General features: G+C 39.9%; 2 protein-coding genes across 3 annotated transcripts; both read left to right on the forward strand.

The window, feature by feature from the left end:
- Positions 1-905: 905 nt before the first annotated feature.
- LOC135625931 (serine carboxypeptidase 24-like) lies at positions 906-12,357 on the forward strand. Its single transcript, XM_065131081.1, has 9 exons — positions 906-1,355; positions 10,499-10,606; positions 10,687-10,782; positions 10,853-10,945; positions 11,028-11,113; positions 11,184-11,575; positions 11,659-11,754; positions 11,827-11,932; positions 12,006-12,357. The coding sequence occupies exons 1-9, from the start codon at positions 1,082-1,084 to the stop codon at positions 12,147-12,149; spliced, it is 1,395 nt and encodes a 464-aa protein (XP_064987153.1). The 5' UTR covers positions 906-1,081; the 3' UTR covers positions 12,150-12,357.
- Positions 12,358-13,982: 1,625 nt separating this feature from the next.
- LOC135625833 (uncharacterized) lies at positions 13,983-16,042 on the forward strand. Of its 2 annotated transcripts, none has more exons than XM_065130926.1 (4): positions 13,983-14,483; positions 15,143-15,213; positions 15,301-15,529; positions 15,605-16,042. In XM_065130926.1, exons 1-4 carry the CDS (start codon positions 14,355-14,357, stop codon positions 15,656-15,658), a joined length of 483 nt encoding a protein of 160 aa, XP_064986998.1. In that variant the 5' UTR covers positions 13,983-14,354; the 3' UTR covers positions 15,659-16,042. The 2 variants fall into 2 exon arrangements, with proteins under 2 accessions (XP_064986998.1, XP_064986997.1); XM_065130925.1 differs by having other exon boundaries at positions 13,995-14,483; positions 15,616-16,042.
- The last annotated feature ends 7,504 nt before the right edge of the window (positions 16,043-23,546 follow it).

The raw sequence follows: 23,546 nt of genomic DNA on the forward strand, positions 1-23,546 counted from the left end.
ACCCAAAAACACCCGGAATGTGTTATTGTGCCAAGAGAGTGCAACTAAACTACAAACCACAACCTAAACCACTGTAAAGGAACACTGGTAGACTAAGAAGACCGAATCTGAAATAGTTGGGACATCTTAGAATAAATGCATATATATCACATGCAACTATCAGCTCACTGATGCATGGGATAGGTGAGAGAGTTCATATGGGAGCCATTGCAGCTTTAGGTAGTGCAACAAAAGAACCAGCTAAAAGACTATTTAACTTTGGAAACATCTTCCCATGCCTATCTGATTCCAGCTAGGGGACAAGGAGGAAAAATTGTTGATCCAGCAAAAAAGTGATAACATTTTTGTTTTGGGAGGCCCACTAGTCAAACTCCTAGTGAACAAGGAGCATCAACTTAAGGCATCAGGGTCCCATCTTTGTGGTGACGAGAAATTCCAATTTACCAAACACATAGACAAGGAAGAAGAAATGGTTAAATGTGCTTAAAGAGAGTCGTCATCCTACTTTGATTGTGTGTTTTCTTTTTCTTTTCTTCTTTATATGAATCCTCCACACTTTGATTTATTATAAATGCCTGTATATTTTAGCTTCAAGAAGTAACACAGGAGTTGGTAGAGGACAGTGATTCTTGACTCCCATCCACTTCTACAGATAACTCAGATGAACATTTGCTCTCACTGGATACACTTTCTCCTTCCATCTAACTTCAGGACCACACCATCTCTCACAAAACCAATAAACTCTATAGAGGGAGAGAGAGAGAGAGAGAGATAGAGAGAGAGAGAGAGAGGTAGAGGTATACATCTTCAAGGTATTGAATTTAACAGCCTGTTGCTGGGGCTCCAACTCCAGCAATGTAGTAAATACTCTCATCCACAGATAGGTCAGCTACCCTTCTCTCATCTCTCACATACAGCTGCAGTAGATATTCCAACATGAGCACTTGAACTCTCTCATCCACAGAGTCCACATATGCCTTCTATAAATATGAAGCAGCTTCTGTGAACTGAACCACCTCCTTCCTCTACAGAAACACTGATACATCACATTGCAGCACAGAGTGGGGACTCTGGGAGCTCTATGCTTGCTGCAATGGGTGGTCATTTGAGGGACGCCTCCCTATCTTTGTTGTTCATCTCTCTACTCCCTTTGCTTACTGCTGCAGTGGGCACCATGGCCGACCAACAAGCTCACGACCGGATCACGGCGCTCCCTGGGCAACCGCCGGTTACCTTCGCCCAGTTCTCGGGGTATGTCACAGTAAACAAGGAGCAGGGAAGAGCGCTCTTCTATTGGCTCACCGAGGCTGCCACCGACGCTGCTGAGAAGCCGCTGGTACTCTGGCTTAATGGAGGTCAGTCTCTCCTTCCTTGCTTCCTCGCTAGCTACCGTGACTGAACATTTGTGGCTGATTTCTTAGTCATTGTCGACTCTTTAGGCCGTCTACTATAATTCATCTTCAGTTCTCTACTCTAATCCAAAATCAGCTCTTTAGATCTAAAAGTGCTTCATGAAGGGAACCCTAAAATTCTTTTGGGTTTGACCATAAAGTTTGAATTTTTATCGGGGTAGAATATAAGATAAGACTCATTTGAGCTTTATTTCTCTCCAAACAAATTAGGATTTTTTTTTTGCTGTTAGACTTTGTTTTTTAGATCATGAGAAGAGAGGAGAAGATCATCTCTTTGTTCTCCTAAGGATTTAAGAGATGCCATTGATTCCAGAATGATAAAGAGGCTGTTGCTGGTTTACAGTAAACTGGCCACAGTAAAACATTGGCAAACACTTCATGATCCTATCTCAAGTAACTGCCAAAGTGGCATGAGCTGGGCCTGCCAGCGCAGGATGCAGGAACCCGAAAGAATGGATGCCGTCCAATCCAACCAAGAGAAAGAGCGAATGTTAGTGCGCGAACACGGGTTTCTGCGAACGTGCTCCCTGAGGGTAGGGTGGAGAATGTGAAGCAAGAATATTAGATTACAGAGTTGGATCTTCTGAGGTGGTTGTTTCTTTGCTTCTTTGGCCTGCAGCACAGTTTGTGGATCATGTGAGCAGCGATCACTGTTCCCTGGATAAGAAGGACAAAGTCCAAGTCATGATTTCCTCCTCTGTTTGGTGTCAGCTCCTCATATCATAATCTAAAGTATTCTTTGTGTGTCTGCCTAAACTTCCTAACAAATCAGTATCTGTTACCATAAACATTTCAGATGTTCGGAATTTACAGTCTCCTTTATTCTGCAATCGTATATACTTGCATGTGAGTTGCGCTTCTTCTTCTCTTCTTCTTCCCTTCCCCAAAGTTATCTGTGAAGTGATAATCTCTGGTAGGCATGTGGCAGCAACTTGAGTGTTCATTTGTTTCTGTAAGAAGATGTGGGAAGTATGAGTTGGATGGGGGTTCGAACTGTTTCCAGTTTGGACAAAGATAATAACGGCAAAATATTTTGTTGTCTACAGTATCATTTTGTTTGGCTACATGCTCTAAAAGGTGATAACAAAGATGCAAAGTGTGTTGGAAACGCAAGCAGAGATCATAAAATAGTTAGGCAGACCTTTTGGATTGAAAACAATGGAAGGATAGGCTTTTGCTTGCAGTCCATCAAACCCAGGATTTTTGCGACTTCCGTTTGCTGTTGAACTGCCCAAAAGACCCAAAGCTGCAAAATTCTCTTTGTTTCTTCCACTGTCATCATCACAGTGGGAAGAAACCAAGAGCATGAAAACAACAACTTCCACAGCTGAAGCAACTTTACCCTTCCAACTTTTGGTTCTTGAACTGAGCCAAAGTGTGAGGAGGGAGAGGAAAAGGAAGGTGTTCACTGCTCCTCCCCTTCTTTGTGCATTAATCCTTAAGCTTCCATTACTCTATGCCACGGTTTGACTTAGTGGGAGATGCGCTGGTCAGTGACAGGACAGAGGAGTCTTTAAAGCACGCGCAGTGTTCAGGGGATGCGTTGGGATGCTGCTGCTACTGTACTGCTACTGCTGCCCCCCACAACCCCCAACACCGAACACCACCCCAATCCCCCCGGCCCCCTCACCCTCCCCTCCCCCCGCGGCGGGCGACCGAAGTCAATTTATTATTTGATTACCAACTTCTTGCTCCAATGTAGCTCACAGTAGATCCATAAAAGTGGGGACTCATGTCGTTTACGGTCTGAAAGAGTTACAACAGTCATCTGCCGAGTCCGATGACAGAGTATCGGGCTACGGAAATGATGCTCGATCGAACACATGCCGGGGTGCTTCGTTAGGGCGTCATCCTTGAGCCTCCGACATGTTCCAAAAACTTTTCATGGTTCAGGACTTATGATTATTGGGCTGACAGTCCATATTCAATCTAAGGTGGGCTTTATCAGCTCATAGCTTATTCCCTCTTAATCTAATCCTAATTTATATTAGAGGAGTATAGTGACTATAAAAAGAGATAAAAAAAGACAGCAAAGAGGTAGTGTTTTGGTAGCCACGGGATCATGATTGAGAACAATCTGTCTGTATTGTCCTTATCTTCTTTCCTTTCTTTCTCTTCCTTTTCTGTCTTGTTCTCAATCTAGTAGTGCTTTCATCTCATGTTAAATCAGATCTACAGTAAATTCTTATTGTGATTACTCAAGGAGAATTAAGGAGGATTTAGATATTGTGCACAGTGACATGATCCTTGTATCCCAATTATTCTCTTGTGATTGTTGCTAAGGTTTTGGCAAGAGATTAAGATTTGTATATTCATTATTATATTATTATTATAGTGGATTATCTATAGTTTATCCCATGATTTTTACCCTTCACATTAAATGGGTTTTCTATGTATATCTTGGTGTTCTGTTTGATTGTGGTTCCATTTAATTCCATTGTGTTATTGCTGCTAGTATTTATTCATATACAAAAGTTATTTCTCTTTATATCTCATCAACTGGTATCAGAGCAGGGTTGTAGTGATTTAATTTTGTATTTAAACATAGAGGCCAGTAATGTTTCTCGCTTGATTAGTTTAAATGGAAATAATTGGATGACATGGAAACCAAGAATGGAAGATATCTTGTATTGCAAAGATTTGTATAGACCTTTGCAGGAGGATAGTGCAAAACTCACAACGACAAATGATGAGTGAAAGAGGTTGGATTAAAAACAGTTGGGTTTATTCGATAGTGGCGTGATGATAGTGTCTTTTACCATATTTCTACTGAAAATTCTACATATTCTCTTTAGAAAAAATTGGAAGGTCTTTATGAAAGAAAAATAAATGGTAATAAAGTTTTTTTTATCAAAAAACTTGTGAACCTAAAATATAGAGAGGGTGCTTCTATTGCTGAGCATTCGAATGAAATGCAGAGTGTTACTAACTAGTTATCTTTTATGAAAATATCTCTTGATGATGAGTTGCAAGTATTGTTATTTCTTAGTTAATTACTAGAAAATTGGGAGACACTAGTAGTTTCTCTCAATAATTCTACACCATATGGTGTTGTCGCCATGAGTCAAGTAATAAGTAGTTTATTGAATGAGGAGTTGAAAAGAAAGAATTCAACAACATCTCAGAATGATTCACAAGCACTTATCTCAGATAACAGATGAAGGTCAAAGTCTAGAAACAGTTCACACATTGGTAAAAGCAAGTCAAGATCAAGGAAAGATATCGTTTGCTATACCTGTGGTGAGAAAGGACATTACAAGAATTAATGTAAGCAACCTAAGAAGAACAAGAAAAAGGGAAAAGAAGTGGAGTCTACATATTCAAAAGATAATATCACAGCTATAGTGCAGGGTGGTGATTATTTGATTTTGTATCTTTCTAATGATATTTTTTCTTGTATATGTCAGGATCTTGAGTGGGTGATTGACAGAGGTGCTTCTTATCATGCTACACCACGGAGGGAGTTTTTTGCTACATATAGGTCTGAGAATTTTGGTGTTGACAAGATAGGCAACTATGGCACGACAGACATCATTGACATGGATGATATCCATTTAAAGACCAATCTTGGCTACAAGTTGGTGCTTAAAGATGTGAGGCATGTGGTTGACTTGAGACTGAATTTAATTTCAGTTGGAAGATTAGATGATGAAGACTATGATAGCAGATTTCATAGAGGGCAATGAAAGCTCAGTAAGGGTTCTCTTGTTATAGCTAATAGAAAGAAATGTCATACCTTATACAGGTTACAGGCCAAAGCTTATGATGAGCAGTTAAATGCTATAGAGAAAGACTTTAGCATGGAGTCGTGGCATAGACGACTGGGACACATGAGCGACAAGGGATTGTAAGCTCTTTCCAAGATGGAGATATTGTCATACCTCAGAGGTACACAGAGTTTCATTTGCTAGACCTGGTATGTCTAGAAAAATGCATGCCTTAGACCATGTTTATACAAATGTATGTGGTCCTTTGAGGAAAAAAACTCCTGGTGGATCTGTTGATGTTCCTAGTATAAGTGGTGCACTTTATTTTGTCACTTTTGTAGATGATTTTTCTAGGAAAGTTTGGGCCTATGCTTTGAAGACCAAAGATCAGGTGATTAATATCTTCAAAAAAATTTATGCTAGGGTTAAAAGGAAGACAGAAAGATAATTGAAATATATAAGATCATATAATAGTAGTGAGTACACATGATTATTTAATGATTATTGTAGGTCACATGGTATCCAACATGAGATGACAGTTCTGGTACACCTCAACATAATGCTATTGCAGAGAGGATGAACCACACCATCATAGAAAAGATTAGATGTATGCTTCCACAGGCCAAGCTACCCAAAAGGTTTTAGGATGAGACTTTGAGGACTGCAGTTAATGTGATCAACTTATCACCATGTACAGCCTTAGATGGTGATGTTGCATAGCATGTATGGTCAGGGAAAGATGTTTCCTATAGGCATTTGAAAGTGTTTGGTTATCGTGCATTTGCACATGTTCCAAACAATGAGAGGTCCAAGCTGAATGGTAAGACTAAAGAATATATTTTTCTTGGTTACTCACATGATCAATTTGGTTACAGGTTTTAGTATCCAGAAAAGCAGAAGGTGTTCAGAAGCAGAGATGTAGTCTTCTTTGAGGATCAAACCTTTGAATATTTGAAGAAGAAGACACTGGCCAAGACTTCTACAGAAGGATTAGCAGATTGTGACCCAATTACTCCTCTAGTATATTAGAATGATGGGGGAGATATGTAGGAGGATGGTGTAGAGCTTGATGTTGATTTACTTGCAGGACATGTTGAGCAAGAAGAAGTTGAAGAGCAACTTCCTGCAGAACCTCAGTTGAGAAGATCTTCTAAACAACGTCAACCTTCCAGAAGATACTCTACGGATGAGTATGTGATACTAATTGATGCAAGTGAACTAGAATATTACTAGGAAGTAGTTGAAAGTGAGTAGAAAGAGAAGTGATTCATTGCTATGTAGGAAGAAATTGATGCTTTTCAGAAGAACCACACTTATGATTCGGTACTACTACCAAATGGATTGAAGGCCTTGAAGAACAAGTGGGTTTTAAGTTGAAGACTCAAGAATATTATTCTCAACTAAAGTACAAAGCTAGATTGGTTGTAAAAGGCTTTGGTCAAAAGAAAAGTATTAACTTTGAAGAGATTTTTTCTCCTGTTATTAAAATGTCTTCTATTCGTGTTGCTCTTGGTATTGCTACTAGCTAGGACTTAGAGGTTGAGCAATTAGATGTGAAGGACAGCTTTCCTTTATGATGATTTAGATGAGGAAATTTATATAGAGCAACTAGAAGGCTTCAAAGTCAAAGATAATGAGAACTTTGTTTATAAGTTGAAGAAGAGCTTGTATGGGCTAAAGCAAACTCCCAGACAGTGGTACAGAAAGTTTGATTCATTTATGATAGAAAATAGATATTAAAGAATAACTTTAGATCATTGTGTGTACATCGAATGATTTGGTGAGAAATTTATTATTCTCTTACTTTATGTTGATGACATGCTTATTCTTGGGAAAGATATGTCTACAATTGACAGGTTGAAGAAGGAACTAAGTGAGTCTTTTGCAATGAAGGACATGGGGCCAGCAAAGCAAATACTTGATATGCAGATTTCTCGTGACAAGAAAAATAAGAAGATTTGGTTGTTACAAGAGAAATACATCGAGAAGGTATTGGAAAGATTCAGTATGAGCAATGCAAAACCAGTTGGTTCTCCACTTATAGGTCACTTCAAGTTGTGCTCAGAACAGAGTCCGTCAAGTGATGAGGAGAAGGAGAAAATGCAAAAAGTTCCTTATACTTCAGTAGTCGAAAGTTTAATATATGCAATGGTGTGTACAAGGCCGGACATCACATATATAGTTGGTGTTACTAGCAGATTTTTTACAAATCCAAGCAAAGAACATTGGGCAACAGTGAAGTGGATTTTTAGATATCTCAGAGGGAGCTCTAAGGTTTGTTTAAGCTTTGGAGGTGGACCACTTGTGTTGACAGATTACACAGATGTAGATATGGCAAGAGATATAGATACGAGGAAGTCTACATTAGGTTATATACTTACTTTTACAGGGGGAGTTGTGTCATGGCAATCCAGATTACAAAGGTGTATTGCTCTCTCCACCACAGAGGCAGAATATATTGTTGCTACAGAGGTATGCAAAGAAATGTTATAGATGAAAGAATTCTTACAAGAATTGAGGCTGAAACAGAAAAATTTTATTGTGCATTGTGACAGCTATAGTGCCATCCATTTGTGTAAGAATCAAATGTTTCATTCCAAGTCAAAGCATATAGATGTCAGATACCACTAGATTCGAAATGTATTTGAAGAGAAGTAGTTGCATCTTCAAAAAATTCACACAGATGATAATGGAGCAGACATATTAACAAAGATTTTACCAAAAGAAAAACAAGAGATATGCCGATAGTTGGTCGGCATGGCTTCACATTGAGGAGTTATGGGACAACCTCCCTTATAGGCTGAAGGGGGAGGTTGTTGGGCTGACAACCCATATTCAGCCCAAGGTGGGCTTTGTCACCCCCCAGCTCACCCCCTCTTAACCTAATTATAATAACAGAGAGATTGTTCTCAATCATCTAGTTGTGCTTTCATCTCAGGTTAGATCAGATCTCTAGTAGATTCTTACTGTGATTATTTAGGGAGAATTAAGGAGGATTTAGATATTGTGCACAGTGACGTGATCCTTATATTCCAATTATTCTCTTATAATTGTTACTAGGGTTTTGGGCAAGAGATTGAGATTTGTATATTCATTATTATTATAGTGGATTATCTCTAGTTTACCCCGTGATTTTTATCCTTCACATTAAAGGGATTTTCCACATATATCTTGGTGTTCTATTTGATTATGGTTCCATTTAATTCCGCTGTGTATTATGGCATGCTAGTATTTGTTCATATACAAAAGTTATTTTTCTTTATATCCCATCAGCGATGACGGATCGACCGAGGGGGCGTTGGGTAGCTCCAAAGGGAGGGAGTGTAGGTGCAGTTGGCGATGGAGCCATTAGCTACATGAGTTGCGGGATAAGCGGGGTGACTATTTGCATTATTTTCATCGAGGCTTATACCTGCTTGGCAAAGACCGAGGAATGCCATGGGCAAGACGACTAAGGATGCCGAGGTGTTTCTGGAGGGAGAATCCCATTGAACATACACCAGTAGCAATCCGACATCTATGTCAACCCCGCCCCATGTCCCCATGGGCAGTGAGTGGTTGCCCTCCGAGCCTATAGGCAAGGTGGGTTACTGGCGATTCTTCGACGAAGTGGGCTCCGAGTTAGTCGTGGGTCGTTCCTATGATATCGACCCTCACTCTAACGTTAAAATATTAGTGAACTTATCTAACCGCAACTGAGGTGTTAGCATGGCTCGATCTGATCACTAATGCTTAGGATCATCCTTGCGATGTGACCCTTGTCGGGGTCAAGTTGAGCTCGGGGTTGGCTTTGCACGTTATTCTTTTGTCGACACGTAGTTTGCTTCGTCATCACTAGGTTCCCGTACATAGGCCTAGGTCGAGCAGGGAGGGGTTTCTCGACCTGGCCACTCCGAAGGTTAAGTTAACATCATCCCGATTATAGAAGTTAAGTCATTTTCTGAGAAGAGGAAGTCCCCCCCTCCGATCAGGGAAGGTTGGCTTTTTATACCTGCGAGGATGAGCTAATCGTATATGGCCCATTTACTACGACAGCTCATCAGGCGATCGACTTAAGCTTTCATGTGAGCATCGATCGACTCGCATGGATCGATGTCGCGTAGTGCTATCCTGAGCTTTCAGAGACAGCTGTACTGTGATGATGTTGTTTCGTATAGAGGGGTGGCAAGCGGTTGCCCACCACATGTGCACTATGCACCATATAAGACTTGAAGCTTCATATCCATATTGTCGCGTACTGAAATGTACCCTATCATCAAATATATAGAATATTACGTTATATAATATCAAATTGTTAGGGGTTGGAATAGTTCTTTCTTAACACTAACAAACAACATCTTTTTCATACTGAATGTCTCTTTTTAACTTATTTCTTAATGATAATAACTTATAACAAGTTAATCATGATTCTGCTTTTTGTTTTTCCCTTCATCTCGTGCTGTTAATCATGAATATTTGAATTGTTCTTTGAATAGTTGAATTGCAGACAAATAATGCTGCTTTATCTGCTGTATCTACATTAATTCTACATAAAAATCTTCATCTCAAGCTCTATAAAGCCTTGCCTGCACATAAGAAATAAAGCACTAGAAGACAAGTCAATCCAAACCTGCAACTTCTCTCTTGGCTTATGGAGCCAATATTGTCTGACTCATAGAGCATGTTCGGAACTAAAATGAGAATCCATATGTAATATGTAAAATTTTGAATTGGATTCGGATCTTATTATTGGCTCCACCAACATTAAGTTCTATAACGAGTATGAATTTGTAGGACCGCAAATAATAGAAGCATTGATGTAGTGTTAGTACTTTGTGCAGACACAATTATGATTGCATGACATTTAGTGCGCAGGGTTTGGATTTTTCTCTGAATCTTACGCCCATCCGATTTGCTTATATTGCCTTTGGATATCCTTTTAAATGGATTTATATGAAATAGCTATCTGATATGATTTTGGATATGATAAATTCATCAGATTTTTTTTCAAGTATTCATTATCCAATCCACTTAAATCAGATTTGGAACGGACTTGAATTAAAAAAATAATAGATACTTGAAATCATACTTAGCCACCATAACACAAGTTTAGAGATAATGATGATTTGATAGATTTAGATAAGGAAAGTGTTATATTTTTTAAAGATTTAATTCTGCATACTCTACATATCCAGGTAGAGGTATTGAATTCTGGTACATTACTATCAGATTAATATTTTTAGTATTTTTTAATGGCAATATTGACTATTAGGTTGAATGCAAAAATACCTGTTTTGACTTGCAAGACTAATGGAAGTCAAAAGATGACTTCCCCCACCAAATCCGGTCTCCTTCCCGAATTCAATTAGAGCCTTGACCAAAATGGCATTCTTGAACCAGGCCCAGGTTGCTCGTCGGTGGCTTACGGCGCCTCGGAGGAGATCGGTCCCTTCAGGATCAGCCGTACCTGTTCATCTATCGACCTCAACCAATTCTCATGGAACCGAGGTGACCACCATCTCCATTCCCTGTTCCGATCAAGTCTCAATTCACTGTTCCACTCCATGAAACCTTCTTGATCTGAGCAGAAGCGAACCTACTGTTCTTGGAGTCGCCCGCCGGAGTCGGCTTCTCTTACACCAACACCAGCTCCGACCTCAAGACCTCTGGCGACGAGCGAACAGGTAAACGCTCGAGACGAGCAGTTCTTCCCTGCATCGAAGTGTTTGATGCTGATTTCTTCTCCATCTGCAGCTGGAGATGCTCTCATGTTCTTGATCGGGTGGATGTCGAGATTCCCGCAATACAAGGCTCGAGATTTCTACATCTCTGGAGAGAGTTATGCTGGTAGTAATTTTCTCGTGAGCGCGCAGTCACGTTGATCGCCTTCCTGGTGGCGCTTCATTTGCTTTGACTGGTTTTGTTGCAGGGCACTACGTTCCTCAACTGGCAAAAAAGGTCATCGATCACAACAAGGCGTCTTCGGAGCCTTTCATCAACCTCAAAGGAATTTTTGTGAGTGTTGGTTGAGTTCACCAGCAGGATCTTTGGATTAATTGTTGTAATGAGATGTCACGATGAGCAGGTAGGCAATGCGGTGACGGACAACTACTACGACAGTCTCGGCACCGTCGCCTACTGGTGGACTCATTCGATGGTCTCCGACGGCACCTACCGATCCATCCTCTCCTCCTGCAACTTCAGCTCGACGAAGACGTCGCGGAAGTGCGACCGCGCCATCAGCTACGCCATGAACCACGAGTTCGGCGATATCGACCAGTACAGCATCTACACCCCCTCTTGCGCCAACGCTGCAAAGCGGCGGTTGCGGTTCAAGAACACCCTGCTCCGCCGCAGCTCCTACGGCTACGACCCCTGCACCGAGAACTACGCCGAGAAGTACTACAACCGGCCCGACGTGCAGAGGGCGATGCACGCCAACACCACGGGAATCCCCTACCGGTGGACTGCGTGCAGGTGCCACTTGCAACCCTGTGGAACGAACACTGTTTTCTTCGTTGCAGAATTCAGTGATGGAATCTGTATTTGGTTTTCTCCAGCAATGTGCTGATAAAGACGTGGGGCGATGCTGAGTTCTCGATGCTGCCCACTTACAAGGAGCTGATCGGAGCTGGCCTGAGGATATGGATGTTCAGGTGAAGTATGACGAGGTGCTTCTTGTTGGGTTGTGATCATGGATGTTTGATTTGAGGTGATTTCCATGGCAGTGGTGACACCGACTCCGTCGTCCCGGTGACAGCGACGAGGTTCTCCATCAGCCATCTTGGGTTAAAGATCAAGATCCCTTGGTATCCATGGTATTCAGGTCGACAGGTATGCATCTTCTTCTTCTTCTTCTTCGAGATCCCTTGATGCTTTCTGTGTGTGTGATGTTGGAATTGTGCAGGTTGCAGGGTGGACTGAGGTATATGAAGGAATGATATTTGCCTCAGTGAGGGGAGCAGGGCATGAGGTGCCACTCTTCCAACCAAGGAGAGCATTCCAACTGTTTCAGTCATTCTTAGCTGGGAAACCACTGCCCAAGACTTAAAGAGAAAGCCATCATCTCTCTCTCTCTCTCACATTCATTTCATCTAAAGCAGATGAATGGGTGGGGTTTACATGAATATAAAGGTAGAGAAATCTTTGGATTCCTTGGTAGGTGATAAGTTGGAAATCTATAAATTGAATGGTGTTACAATGTGATTATTGATTAACTGGGATCCAGAACACTCTCATTAAGGATAATGGGGTTATCAGTTGAAGGAAATTATTCTCTCTCTCTCTCTCTCTCTCTCTCTCTCTCTCTCTCTCTATATATATATATATATATATATATATATATATATATATATATATATATATATATATATATATATATATATATATCTATGTGTGCAATATGTATAAGTATAATATAGTTCCTTCTGTTGAGGAAGAAAGTTGTGCTGAAACATTCACTCAATTATTTGGACAAACTATTGTTCCATTGATATGGAATGGTTATTTCTGAGAACTATGAGGATTTGGTATTCAAGATCTGTAGTCAAACCCTGACACTTAAAAATGGTAAAGCTGGTTGTCCCCCAATTAGGCTTATGATCTGCATCATCATCATGCAACAACTTGCTATATCAAAAGATCTATTGCTGGTAAGAGACTGCAATATTAGATTTGAACTATGAGAGGGTGACCAGAAAGAATTATTCAGAGCGGAACGATAATGATCACTGATCATAATTATGATGCATACAAATCAGCTACCATCCAAATGAATCGTAGTATGTTGCAGAGCAGAATAATTATTTTCTTCTTTTTCCCAACCCAGTGACAAGGAAACTACATCAGTATGCTAGCTGCAGATCAGAACATAAACTCTACTGTGAAGAAGAAAAAATTCTCTCTCTCTCTCTACCATTGAGTCAAGGATCCACAAGTTCTGAAGGCCAATGAAAGCTGTAAACAGGGAAGCCTTGGTGGGTGCCGAAAGCCATAATAGATGGTCACAGCTCCCAGACACCTGCTAATGATACATCTGCAGCTTTCCCTTGCTCAGCAGCAGTAGCATAAGGGTATGAGCAGACAATCCTCTCTCTCTCTCTCTCTCTCTCTCTCTCTCTCTCTTTTTGCTTGAATCTGTGTTTAGCTTCACCATATCGGACTTGGGAACTGGAAGCATTCAGCACAGGAATGTGACGCTGATTCCTTCAAGGAAGGAGAAAACAAGAGTGCTGGTTGATTTAGACATTTATGTGTTTACCCCATTGATGAAGAATTTCAAATTATCCCCTGGAGGTGTTTTGAAGGAAGTTTCAGAGACGGGAAGGGGGTAAGACTTTTCATCATTCCATGTCAAAAGGGAAGAAAATAAAAGTTTCAGACTGGGACAGTTTCTTTTGTAGTCACACGAGGAAAGTGATGGGGGTGCCTCGAAAGAAATAACTGAGAGAGGAGGGGGCAGTCGAGTAAACTAGGCAACCAACAACACTATAAAAGAGTTTTGTCCCATCCACATCCATTACCATTGCCCCCCACCACCATCTGATCTGCACAAGGTACTAAGGCAACAGGTGCGGCATCAGAGCGAAGCAGCAGCCACAAGCTAGTCTCCTCTCATCCCAACCAACATCAAAGGGAGCAGAGAACAGAGATCATGCCCTCCAATCTCTCTCCATCCATCTCCTCCCAGATGTCCCAGCTTGTCATAAAATTTATACGATGGAAGGAAAACAAGAGGCGGAGGTGTGGAGAGAGCGAAACAGGGAAGGATGAGGATGGAAGGAAAGAGGAAAAGAGAAAGAAAGAAGGATAGGTGCCTTCAGAGGAGGGTGTCTTCCAAACCCACCCCCCCCCCCCCCCCCCCCTCTCCCTCTCTAGACACAGAACATGCCACAAATGCCCCTCTGCAACCCCAAAAAAAATCTCCGACTCCATCAAAGAAAAACAACTCCTCACCTCCTCTTCAGTTCTCAAATTTCTCAAATGATTTGGGGCTCTTTGGGTTTTGTCCTGGTCAGACACGCAAGGAGAGAGAGAGAGAGACAAGGGGAGGAGGCTCCCGCCCCGCCCCCCCCCCCCTCCCACCCCCTTCTCTCTCTCTCTCCACCAGCTTTATTTCTCCATTGCCTCCTTTCTCTCTCGGTCTGTCCATCTGTTATGTCCATGACCTCCTCTTTTTGAATATATTTGTTTCGCATCTGGGCTCTGCCTTCTCTCCCCCTTGTATTCCTCTTTTCCCTCTGAGGTGGAGATCTGGATGGCGAAGAAGGTGAGGAAGGTTCCCATGCAGCCTTCCCCATCCAATGCTTATCACCAGATTCGGGAAGATGCCAGGGCAAGGTTGAGATATCAGTACCTGCTGCAAGATTATGATGATCTGCTGAAGGTGAGAATGTTTCTTTCATGTATTCCTTTTCTTCTTTTTTGGCTATAATTCTTGGATTTGTGGAGCAGTAGATCCGTATGTATTCTTTTTTTCTGGGGTTTACCTTGATCTTAGGATCTAAAGGATTCTTGGTGCTATTTCTGAATCTTCACTTTTCTTATTTTTCTTGGTTGTGTGGATCTCAGCTTCATATTTTCCCCATGTTGATGTTTTTTTTCCCTATTTTTTTGCTTGATACTGACATCCAAGACTCCATTTTCTCAAATGGGTTCTCCAAAACTTTACAGATTCGTTTTCTAGGCAATGATCTTTCTGGTTTTTCTTGTTTTTGCCACTGTTGATCAGTTAGATTGAAAACCCACCATTTATTGTATAAATGATGACATATATATTGATATGTGAAACTAAATTAATAGTTCAATTTGCCAAAGGCTTTGCCTTATGTTTGCTGGCTTTCTGTGTGTGTCTGATCTTTCATGGGATTTTTATTTTTTTAGATTCAGGGAAATTAGTTTTGAGGAAGAAAATAAAAAAACTACAATGTTTTCTTCTGAGATAAAAGCTCTAGAGATATAAAATATTAGAATTAGGTCAAAATTTTCAATTACATATTTAAACAAAAAATTATAAAGGTTATGAACTTTACATTTTTTTTCCAGGAAACTGAAGAAAAGAAGAAGAATCTACAAAAGGCAAAACAAAAGAAGCTGAGACTCTTGGCTGAAGTCAAGTATTACTCTTTCATGTCTTTGGCAGTCCTCTGTTCAGTTTCACAATCTCCTAAGATTACATTCAACAGATTCAATTTTCTTTTCAGATTCCTGCTAGGAAGATACCAGTCCTTGTTGGAAAATCCATCTCAGACCACCTTTCATAGACTCAAGAAGCAGCTTCATAAAACTTCATCGCCTATCGCTGGCATTGTTAAACCAGCAAGGCTGCATGTTCCAAACGAGGTTTCCTTCAAGGGGAAGAATCACAGTGCAGTCGAAGCTGCAAAACCTAGCACTTCTACAATGCTAGATCTGAATCAAATTTCTTTGCCGGTACCTTCACGATCCCATCATTCGCTGTATTCTGTGCATGGATTCGTCGGTAGCCGATTGCTAATGTTGCTCTAGTATGCTTGTAGAGTGGCGAAGATGTGGAGTTTCAGTCACATATGGAGCCCCTGAAACCTGAGATGTCGGAGAGGCACTCAATGGATGGAGGGCCAAACAATCGAAAGTTTGCAGTCTGTAGAGATGAAGGGAGCAGCTCAAACAGGGCAAGTAAAAGGAAAATAACATGGCAGGACCAAGTAGCTCTGAAGGTTTAGAATTCGACTCTTTTGTGCCAGTGGTGAGAAACAATGTTCATCCTTTTAACCTCATTAACTTACTCTTTCTTTTTTTAACTGCATTTGATCTCTACAGAAACAGTTCAAATGTTAGATGTTAAAATCCATGTTATATGTGACGCATGATGTGGTTAATGGGAGGAAGTGAAACCTTTTACTCCAGAAATATGCTGTATGATTTTATTTATTTAATGTTCATAACGGGTTTTGCCAAACTTAAGTGAACTGTGAAGCAGGAGCCTGCACTAAACTTACTCTTGCTGGATTAAATTACAGTTGGATTAAACATGGATTAGTTTCATTTGTCTGTCATTGTGTTTTTGTTGGATAAACAGTTGGATGATAAATATCGTGATTGATTTCTTTTATCTCTGCCTGCTGTTAAATACTTCACAGTCAATTATCTATCAAGAGGAGATGGTATCACTAGTTGACTGAGCAATGATCTCTCGAGGTCCTGCCTTTGAGTCTAGGATTTATAATAAATTATCAAAGTCCTTTCTAGTTAAATTAGTTAGCATTAGAAGAATCTTACTTAAAATAGTTTCATAAATCTTAGGATAATATACCAACTCCTAAGATAGGCTATATGGCTGGAGGAAATGAGAATACAGAAGCCATGAGCATTACTTACCTTGGAAGACATGGTATTTGGTGGCACTACCGTTCTTGATTACATAGAACAAGAGACTAGGAAAGTCTATTGTTGATCTATGAGCCAATGTTAGATGGTTGGTGACTCCTGGAAATGGCAAGATCCTTGCCAACCTTGGCTTACAAATGGCTTCTATGATTACCAAACGGTCTCCACCAGGTTGATTAGTGAAGGTCACCAATACCTCCTCCCTCTGATACCTCTCCAAATGAAGCTTTTGCAAAAGTAAAAGGTAGTATCACCTGCAAACTATGGAGAATGATAAGCCTAAGTGTTGAGCTCAAGGATTTAAATCTCGGTCCAATGTTAATTTAGGCGATCAGATCAAGTATTACCGAAAAAATATACATTGGATCAGTAAATTCGGACTGATGTTGTTGAGGTTGGAATTGAGAGATGTGAAGCTAATGTTGTTGAGGTTGGAGTTGAGAGATGTGGTGGTGAATAGAGAAATTTGGGTTGTTCTTTTGCTAATGAGTCATGAAGATTTATGTTCATGCTACCATAAGATGTAGTGCAGCAAATAGGAAGAATCACCAGAGACTAAAATGCTGATCACTGCAGAAAGCGTGAGTAATAAGCACAGAATTGGGTCTAGGTCACCTCTCCTTTCTCTTCCTGTTGCAAATTGTAATGTTGTTTCATGCATTCTCTTTTATGTCGCACATATTGTGTCTTGCTTGATCACTGTATCCCTTGTTTTTACATAAAAAAATCAGTTGTGATCCGAATACGATTTAACTCTCAATTGATGAGTCCGTATTGGTTGGATATCCATCTCAAAATTCATAAAGCCCTATAAGGTAAGGTAAGGTAACCTACCTTATCCGACCATTGACGAACGAGAAGCAGCGGATTCCTTTTGATAACAGAGGAGGAATAGAAATATAGTATTTTGATAATAAAAGAATAGAAAGATAGTAATTAAAAAATAATAGGAATTTTTTGATAATAAAAGAATAGAAAGAAAGATAGTAACTAAGAAATAATAGAAACACAAAGGATAATTCTGACTCAAGGAGGGAGAAAGAACTCAATTTCAATGTTTTAGTCCCTTTTTTTTATAAGTTCAAGTAAAAAAAAAAAAACCATAAGAAAAATTATAATTGCATATGATGACCTCTTTGAATATAATTTGATTTGAGAAATAGTCTTCCTATCTTAATGATATTTTTGTAAAGATGAATCTTCAGTCAAGATTTATAATATTTAATAAAAATAAATATGATTTCCAACATCTTTTTTATATTTACTTCATTTTTTCTTGTTCAGTAAATACCGATATGTGATAACTTATTATATTCGTAAAATATCGCTAAACTAATTAAATTTATTTAGATAAAAGATACATTAATTGGTTCGCATCAACCATTGACAAAATTATATAGGGTGACCACATTTAGGGTTGGAGAGTTAGAGATCCACCACCTTCCACTCATAAAGGCAAAGCAAATCATCCCGGATCATCTTGATCTAGTAAAAAATTATATAGAGTGATCACATTTAGGGTTGGAAGTTAGAGATCCATCACCTTACACTCATAAAGGCAAAACAATTCATCGCGGATCATCTTGTTCTAGCCCTAATGTTTCTCAGTCATCATTGACTGGTTTATCATCTTTGCAATGTCATGATAAAAAGTATCCATTTAACAAAATTAACTGGCTGTCTAAATTGGTCTCTGTAGTCTTAGTACTAGAAAAGTCCAATATTTTTAGTATCTTATCTATGCAACTATCAACAGTGCATGGATGCCAAGGGTGAACAAAAGCTTCAATTTTCATTTATGATACTGAAAAGTTTCAAACATGAAAGACTTAGAAGTAATCAAGAATCTCCAAATGCATCTTTCACCTTGAATTCTTTGCATTGAACTTACAGTAAAACCACGAGTGTTGGCTCTATGTTTTCCTTGTGTAGCTGTTGCTTCATTCTCTTACTTGGCCAAGGTAGAGTTGACCATATCAAACCCCTTATCAAATGACACATTATCATGCTTGAAACACAAGGAGTCGAACAAAGATCATCACAAAAACTTGATTCTGCTAATGAGAGAGCTCTTACTTTTTTATCCCAAAGGCTTGTATTTTCATAGTCTTTTCCGTCACCAAATCCATGCAATTTTATCAATATCCCAACACGTAGATTAATCTTGTCAAACGATTATCTTATTAAAGTTATAAATTGTTCATTCATGATTTAGGCTTTCGAATTAGGCCTTTAAACAATCCATGGAGCCGTTCTATGGCTTTGCCTTCTAAGATGAGCTATAAACAACAACATTTGCTTGGTTTCATCTGTTTGTGTTTGTCCCTTCTTGGTTGAACTTGCCAAGAGAAGAAACCAGACAAACAATTGAGACAACTTCAGCACCAACAAAATGCAGACAACTCATTGCAGGCAAATCCTCAGGGAATAATTTAAAGCAACAAGCTGTAGACTACGCGTTTGCTTCATCTTTCAATGGTTCAGACAAGAACTGATAACTGTGTCAATTTTGTTGTCTTTTCTATCCATGTACTGCTGTTTGGGATGTGTTAAAAGCACACAATGTCGATTGACAATTGATATTGATCAGCCTTCAGCTTTACAGAAGTTCATTAAAAATATTAATAAATTCTGATGGTCAGATACTGGTTAAGTTCTGAACCTGGATTTCTGAAACAAAGTATTTATCAAGAAAGTTTATTGTCAATCAATTCTGCTGTGTAGGTTGGCCAGGCAGAATTTTACTGATTTTATAAAAGCAACTCAACAAAGAAAACTGGAATTGTAGTTGTCGTTCGGCCATATTAGAGATCTCCAGTGATGTAAACAGGAATAACCTTTGTATAGGAATAAATACTAGAAGACCAAAATATGCAGCGGAATAAAATGGAAACACAATCAAACAGAACACCAAGATATACGTGGAAAACCCCTTCAATGTGAAGGGTAAGCAAACTAGAGATAATCCACTATAAGAATAATGAATGTACAAATCTCAATCTCTTACCCAAAACCCTAGCAACAACCACAAGAGAATAACTGGGATACAAGGATCACGTCACTGCCCACAATATCTAAAACCTCACAAGTAATCACAGCAAGAGCCTACTGTAGATTTGATCTAACCTGAGATGAGAAGACTACTAGATGTTTGAGAACAGTCTCTCTGCGTTGTCCTTGTCTTCTTCCCTTTCTTTCTCTTCCTTTTTTGCCTTGTTCTCCTTCTTCTCTTTGGAATCTCGTTTCTTCGAAGATCTGCCTCGTTGCTGCCTTTTTATAGCTTTAATCTGTCTCTAAAATGCAGCCACCACACCCCCTAATCTTAATTAGGGTTAGGTTAAGAGGGGGTGTGGGCTGTGGGCTGATAAAGCCCACATGAGCTGAATATGGGCTATCAGCCCAACAACCTCCCCCTTCAGCCCATAAGGGAGGCTGTCCCATGACTCCTCAATGTGAAGCCATACCGACCAACTGTCGGTATATCTCCTATCTTTCTTTTGGTAAGGTCTTCGTCAACATGTCTGCTTCGTTGTCATCTGTATGAATTTTCTGAAGCTGCAACTGCTTCTCTTCAAATACATTTCGAATCTAGTGGTATTTGACATCTATATGCTTTGACTTGGAATGAAACATTGGGTTCTTACACAAATGGATGACACTCTGGCTATCACAATGCACCACATAATTTTCCTGTTTCAGCCCCAATTCTTGTAAGAATTCTTTCATCCATAACATTTCTTTGCATACCTCTGTAGCAGCAATATATTCTGCTTCTGTAGTGGAGAGAGCAATACACCTTTGTAACCTGGATTGCCATGATACAGCTCCCCCTGCAAAAGTAAGTACATAACCTGAAGTAGACTTCCTCGTATCTATATCTCTTGCCATATCTGCATCTGTGTAACCTGTTAACACAGGTGGTCTACCTCCAAAGCTTAAACAAACCTTAGAGCTCCCTCTGAGATATCTAAAAATTCACTTCACTGCTGCCTAGTGCTCTTTGCCTGGATTTGCAAGAAATCTGCTAGTAACACCCACTACATATGCGATGTCCAGCCTCGTACATACCATTGCATACATTAAACTTCCAACTGCTGAAGCATAAGGAACCTTTTGCATTTTCTCCTTCTCCTCATCACTTGACGGACTCTGTTCTGAGCACAACTTGAAGTGACCTGCAAGAGGAGAACCAACTGGCTTAGCATTGCTCATACTGAATCTTTCCAATACCTTCTCGATGTATTTCTCTTGTGATAACCAAATCTTCTTGTTTTTCCTGTCACGAGAAATCTGCATGCCTAGTATTTGCTTTGCTGGCCCCATGTCCTTCATTGCAAAAGACTCACTCAGTTCCTTCTTCAACCTGTCAATTTTAGACATATCTTTCCCAAGAATAAGCATGTCATCAACATAAAGTAAGAGAATAATAAAATCCTCACCAAACCATTTGATGTACACACAATGATCTGAAGCCGTTCTTTTGTATCCATTTTCTGTCATAAATGAATCAAACTTTCTGTACCACTGTCTTGGAGCTTGCTTTAGCCCATACAAGCTCTTCTTCAACTTGCAGACAAAATTATCTTTACCTTTGACTTTGAAGCCTTCTGGTTGTTCCATATAAATTTTCTCCTCTAAATCACCATGAAGGAAAGCTGTCTTCACATCTAACTGCTCAACCTCCAAGTCCTGGCTAGCAACAATACAAAGAGCAACACGAATAGAAGACATTTTAACAACAGGAGAAAATATCTCTTCAAAGTCAATACCTTTCTTTTGACCAAAACCTTTCACAACCAATCTAGCTTTGTACTTTGGTTGAGAACAATATTCTTGAGTCTTCAACCTAAAAACCCACTTGTTCTTCAAGGCCTTCATTCCATTTGGTAGCAGCACCAAATCATAAGTGTGGTTCTTCTGAAGAGCATCCATCTCTTCCTGCATAGCAACTAACCACTTCTCTTTCTACTCACTCTCAACTGCTTCCTGGTAACTCTCTAGTTCACCTGCATCAGTAAGCATCACATACTCATATGTAGAGTATCTTCTGGAAGGTTGACGTTGTCTAGAAGATCTTCTCAACTGAGGTTCTGCGGGAACTTGCTCTCCTACTTCTTCTTGCTCAACATGTCCTGTAGGTAAATCAACATCAGGCTCTACACTATTTTCCTGCACATCTCCCCCATCACCCTGATATACTGGAGGAATAACTGGGTCACAATCTGCTAATCCTTTTGCAGAAGTCTTGGCTGGTGCCTTCTTCTTCAAATCCTCAAAGGTTTGATCCTCAAAGAAGACCACATCTCTGCTCCTGAACACCTTCTGTTTTTCTGGATCCCAAAGCCTGTAACCAAAATGATCATGTGAGTAACCAAGAAAAATACATTCTTTAGACTTACCATCCAGTTTGGACCTCTCATTGTCTGGAACATGTGCAAATGCACGACAACCAAACACTCTCAAATGCTTGTAGGAAACATCTTTCCCTGACCATACATGCTCTGCAACATCACCATCTAGGGCTGTACATGGTGATAAGTTGATCACATCAACTGCAGTCCTCAAAGCCTCATCCCAAAACCTTTTGGGTAGCTTGGCCTGTGAAAGCATACATCTGATCTTTTCCATGATGGTACGGTTCATCCTCTCTGCAATTGCATTATGCTGAGGTGTACCAGGAACTGTCATCTCATGTTGAATTCCATGTGACCTGTAATAGTCATTAAACAATCCCGTATACTCACCACCATTATCTGATCTTATGCATTTCAATTTCTTTTCTGTCTCCCTTTCAACCCTAGCATGAAACTCTTTGAAGACATTAACAACCTGATCTTTGGTCTTCAAAGCATAAGCCCAAACTTTCTTGGAAAAATCATCTATAAAAATGACAAAATAAAGTGCACCACTTATACCAAGAACATCAATAGATCCACCAGGAGTTTTTGTCCTCAAAGGACCACATACATCTGTATAAACACGGTCTAAGGCATGCATTTTTCTAGACAAAGCAGCACTAGCAAATGAAACTCTATGTTGTTTACCAGCCAAACAATCAATACAAGGGTTCAGATGTATACCTCTGAGATCTAGCAATACCTCTCTCTTGGAAAGAGCTTGCAGCCCCTTCTCGCTCATGTGTCCCAATCGCCTATGCCACAACTCCATACTGAAGTCTTTCTCTGTAGCATTTAACTGCTCACCATAAGCTTTAGCCTGCAACCTGTACAAAGTATGACATTTCTTTCCACTAGCTATAACAAGAGAACCCTTACTGAGCTTCCATTGCCCTTTGTGAAATCTGCTTTCATACTCTTCATCATCTAGTCTTCCAATTGAAATTAAATTCAGCCTCAAGTCAACCACATGCCTCACATCCTTAAGTACCAACTTGCAGCCAAGGTTGGTCTTTAAATGGATATCACTCATGCCAATGATGTCTGCTGTGCCATAGTTGCCCATCTTGACAATACCAAAGTTTCCAGACCTGTATGTAGCAAAAAACTCCCTCCGTCGTGTAGCATGATAAGAAGCACCTGTGTCAATCACCCACTCAAGATCCTGACACACACAAGAAAAAATATCATCAGAAGGAGACAAAATCAAATAATCACCACCCTGCACTGTAGCTGTAGTATTATTCTTTGACTCTGTAGACTCCACTTCTTTTCCCTTTTTCTTGTTCTTCTTAGGTTGCTTACATTGGTTCTTGTAATGTCCTTTCTTACCACAGTTATAGCAAACAATATCTTTTCTTGATCTTGACTTGCTCTTACCCATACGTGAACTGCTTCTAGACTTTGACCTTCCTCTGTTCTCTGAGATAAGTGCTTGTGAATCATTCTGAGATGTTGCTAAACTCTTTCTTCTCAACTTCTCATTCAACAAACTGCTTGTTACTTGACTCATAGTGACAATACCATCTGGCGCAGAATTACTAAGGGAAACCACCAGTGTCTCCCAACTTTCTGGTAATGAACTGAGAAGTAACAATGCCTGCAACTCATCATCAAGAGACATTTTCATAGAGGATAACTGGTTAGTAATACTCTGCATTTCATTCAAATGGTCAGCAATAGAA

The sequence above is a fragment of the Musa acuminata genome, chromosome BXJ2-10 (genome assembly GCF_036884655.1).
Source record: "Musa acuminata AAA Group cultivar baxijiao chromosome BXJ2-10, Cavendish_Baxijiao_AAA, whole genome shotgun sequence".
Classification (NCBI taxonomy): Eukaryota; Viridiplantae; Streptophyta; class Magnoliopsida; order Zingiberales; family Musaceae; genus Musa; species Musa acuminata.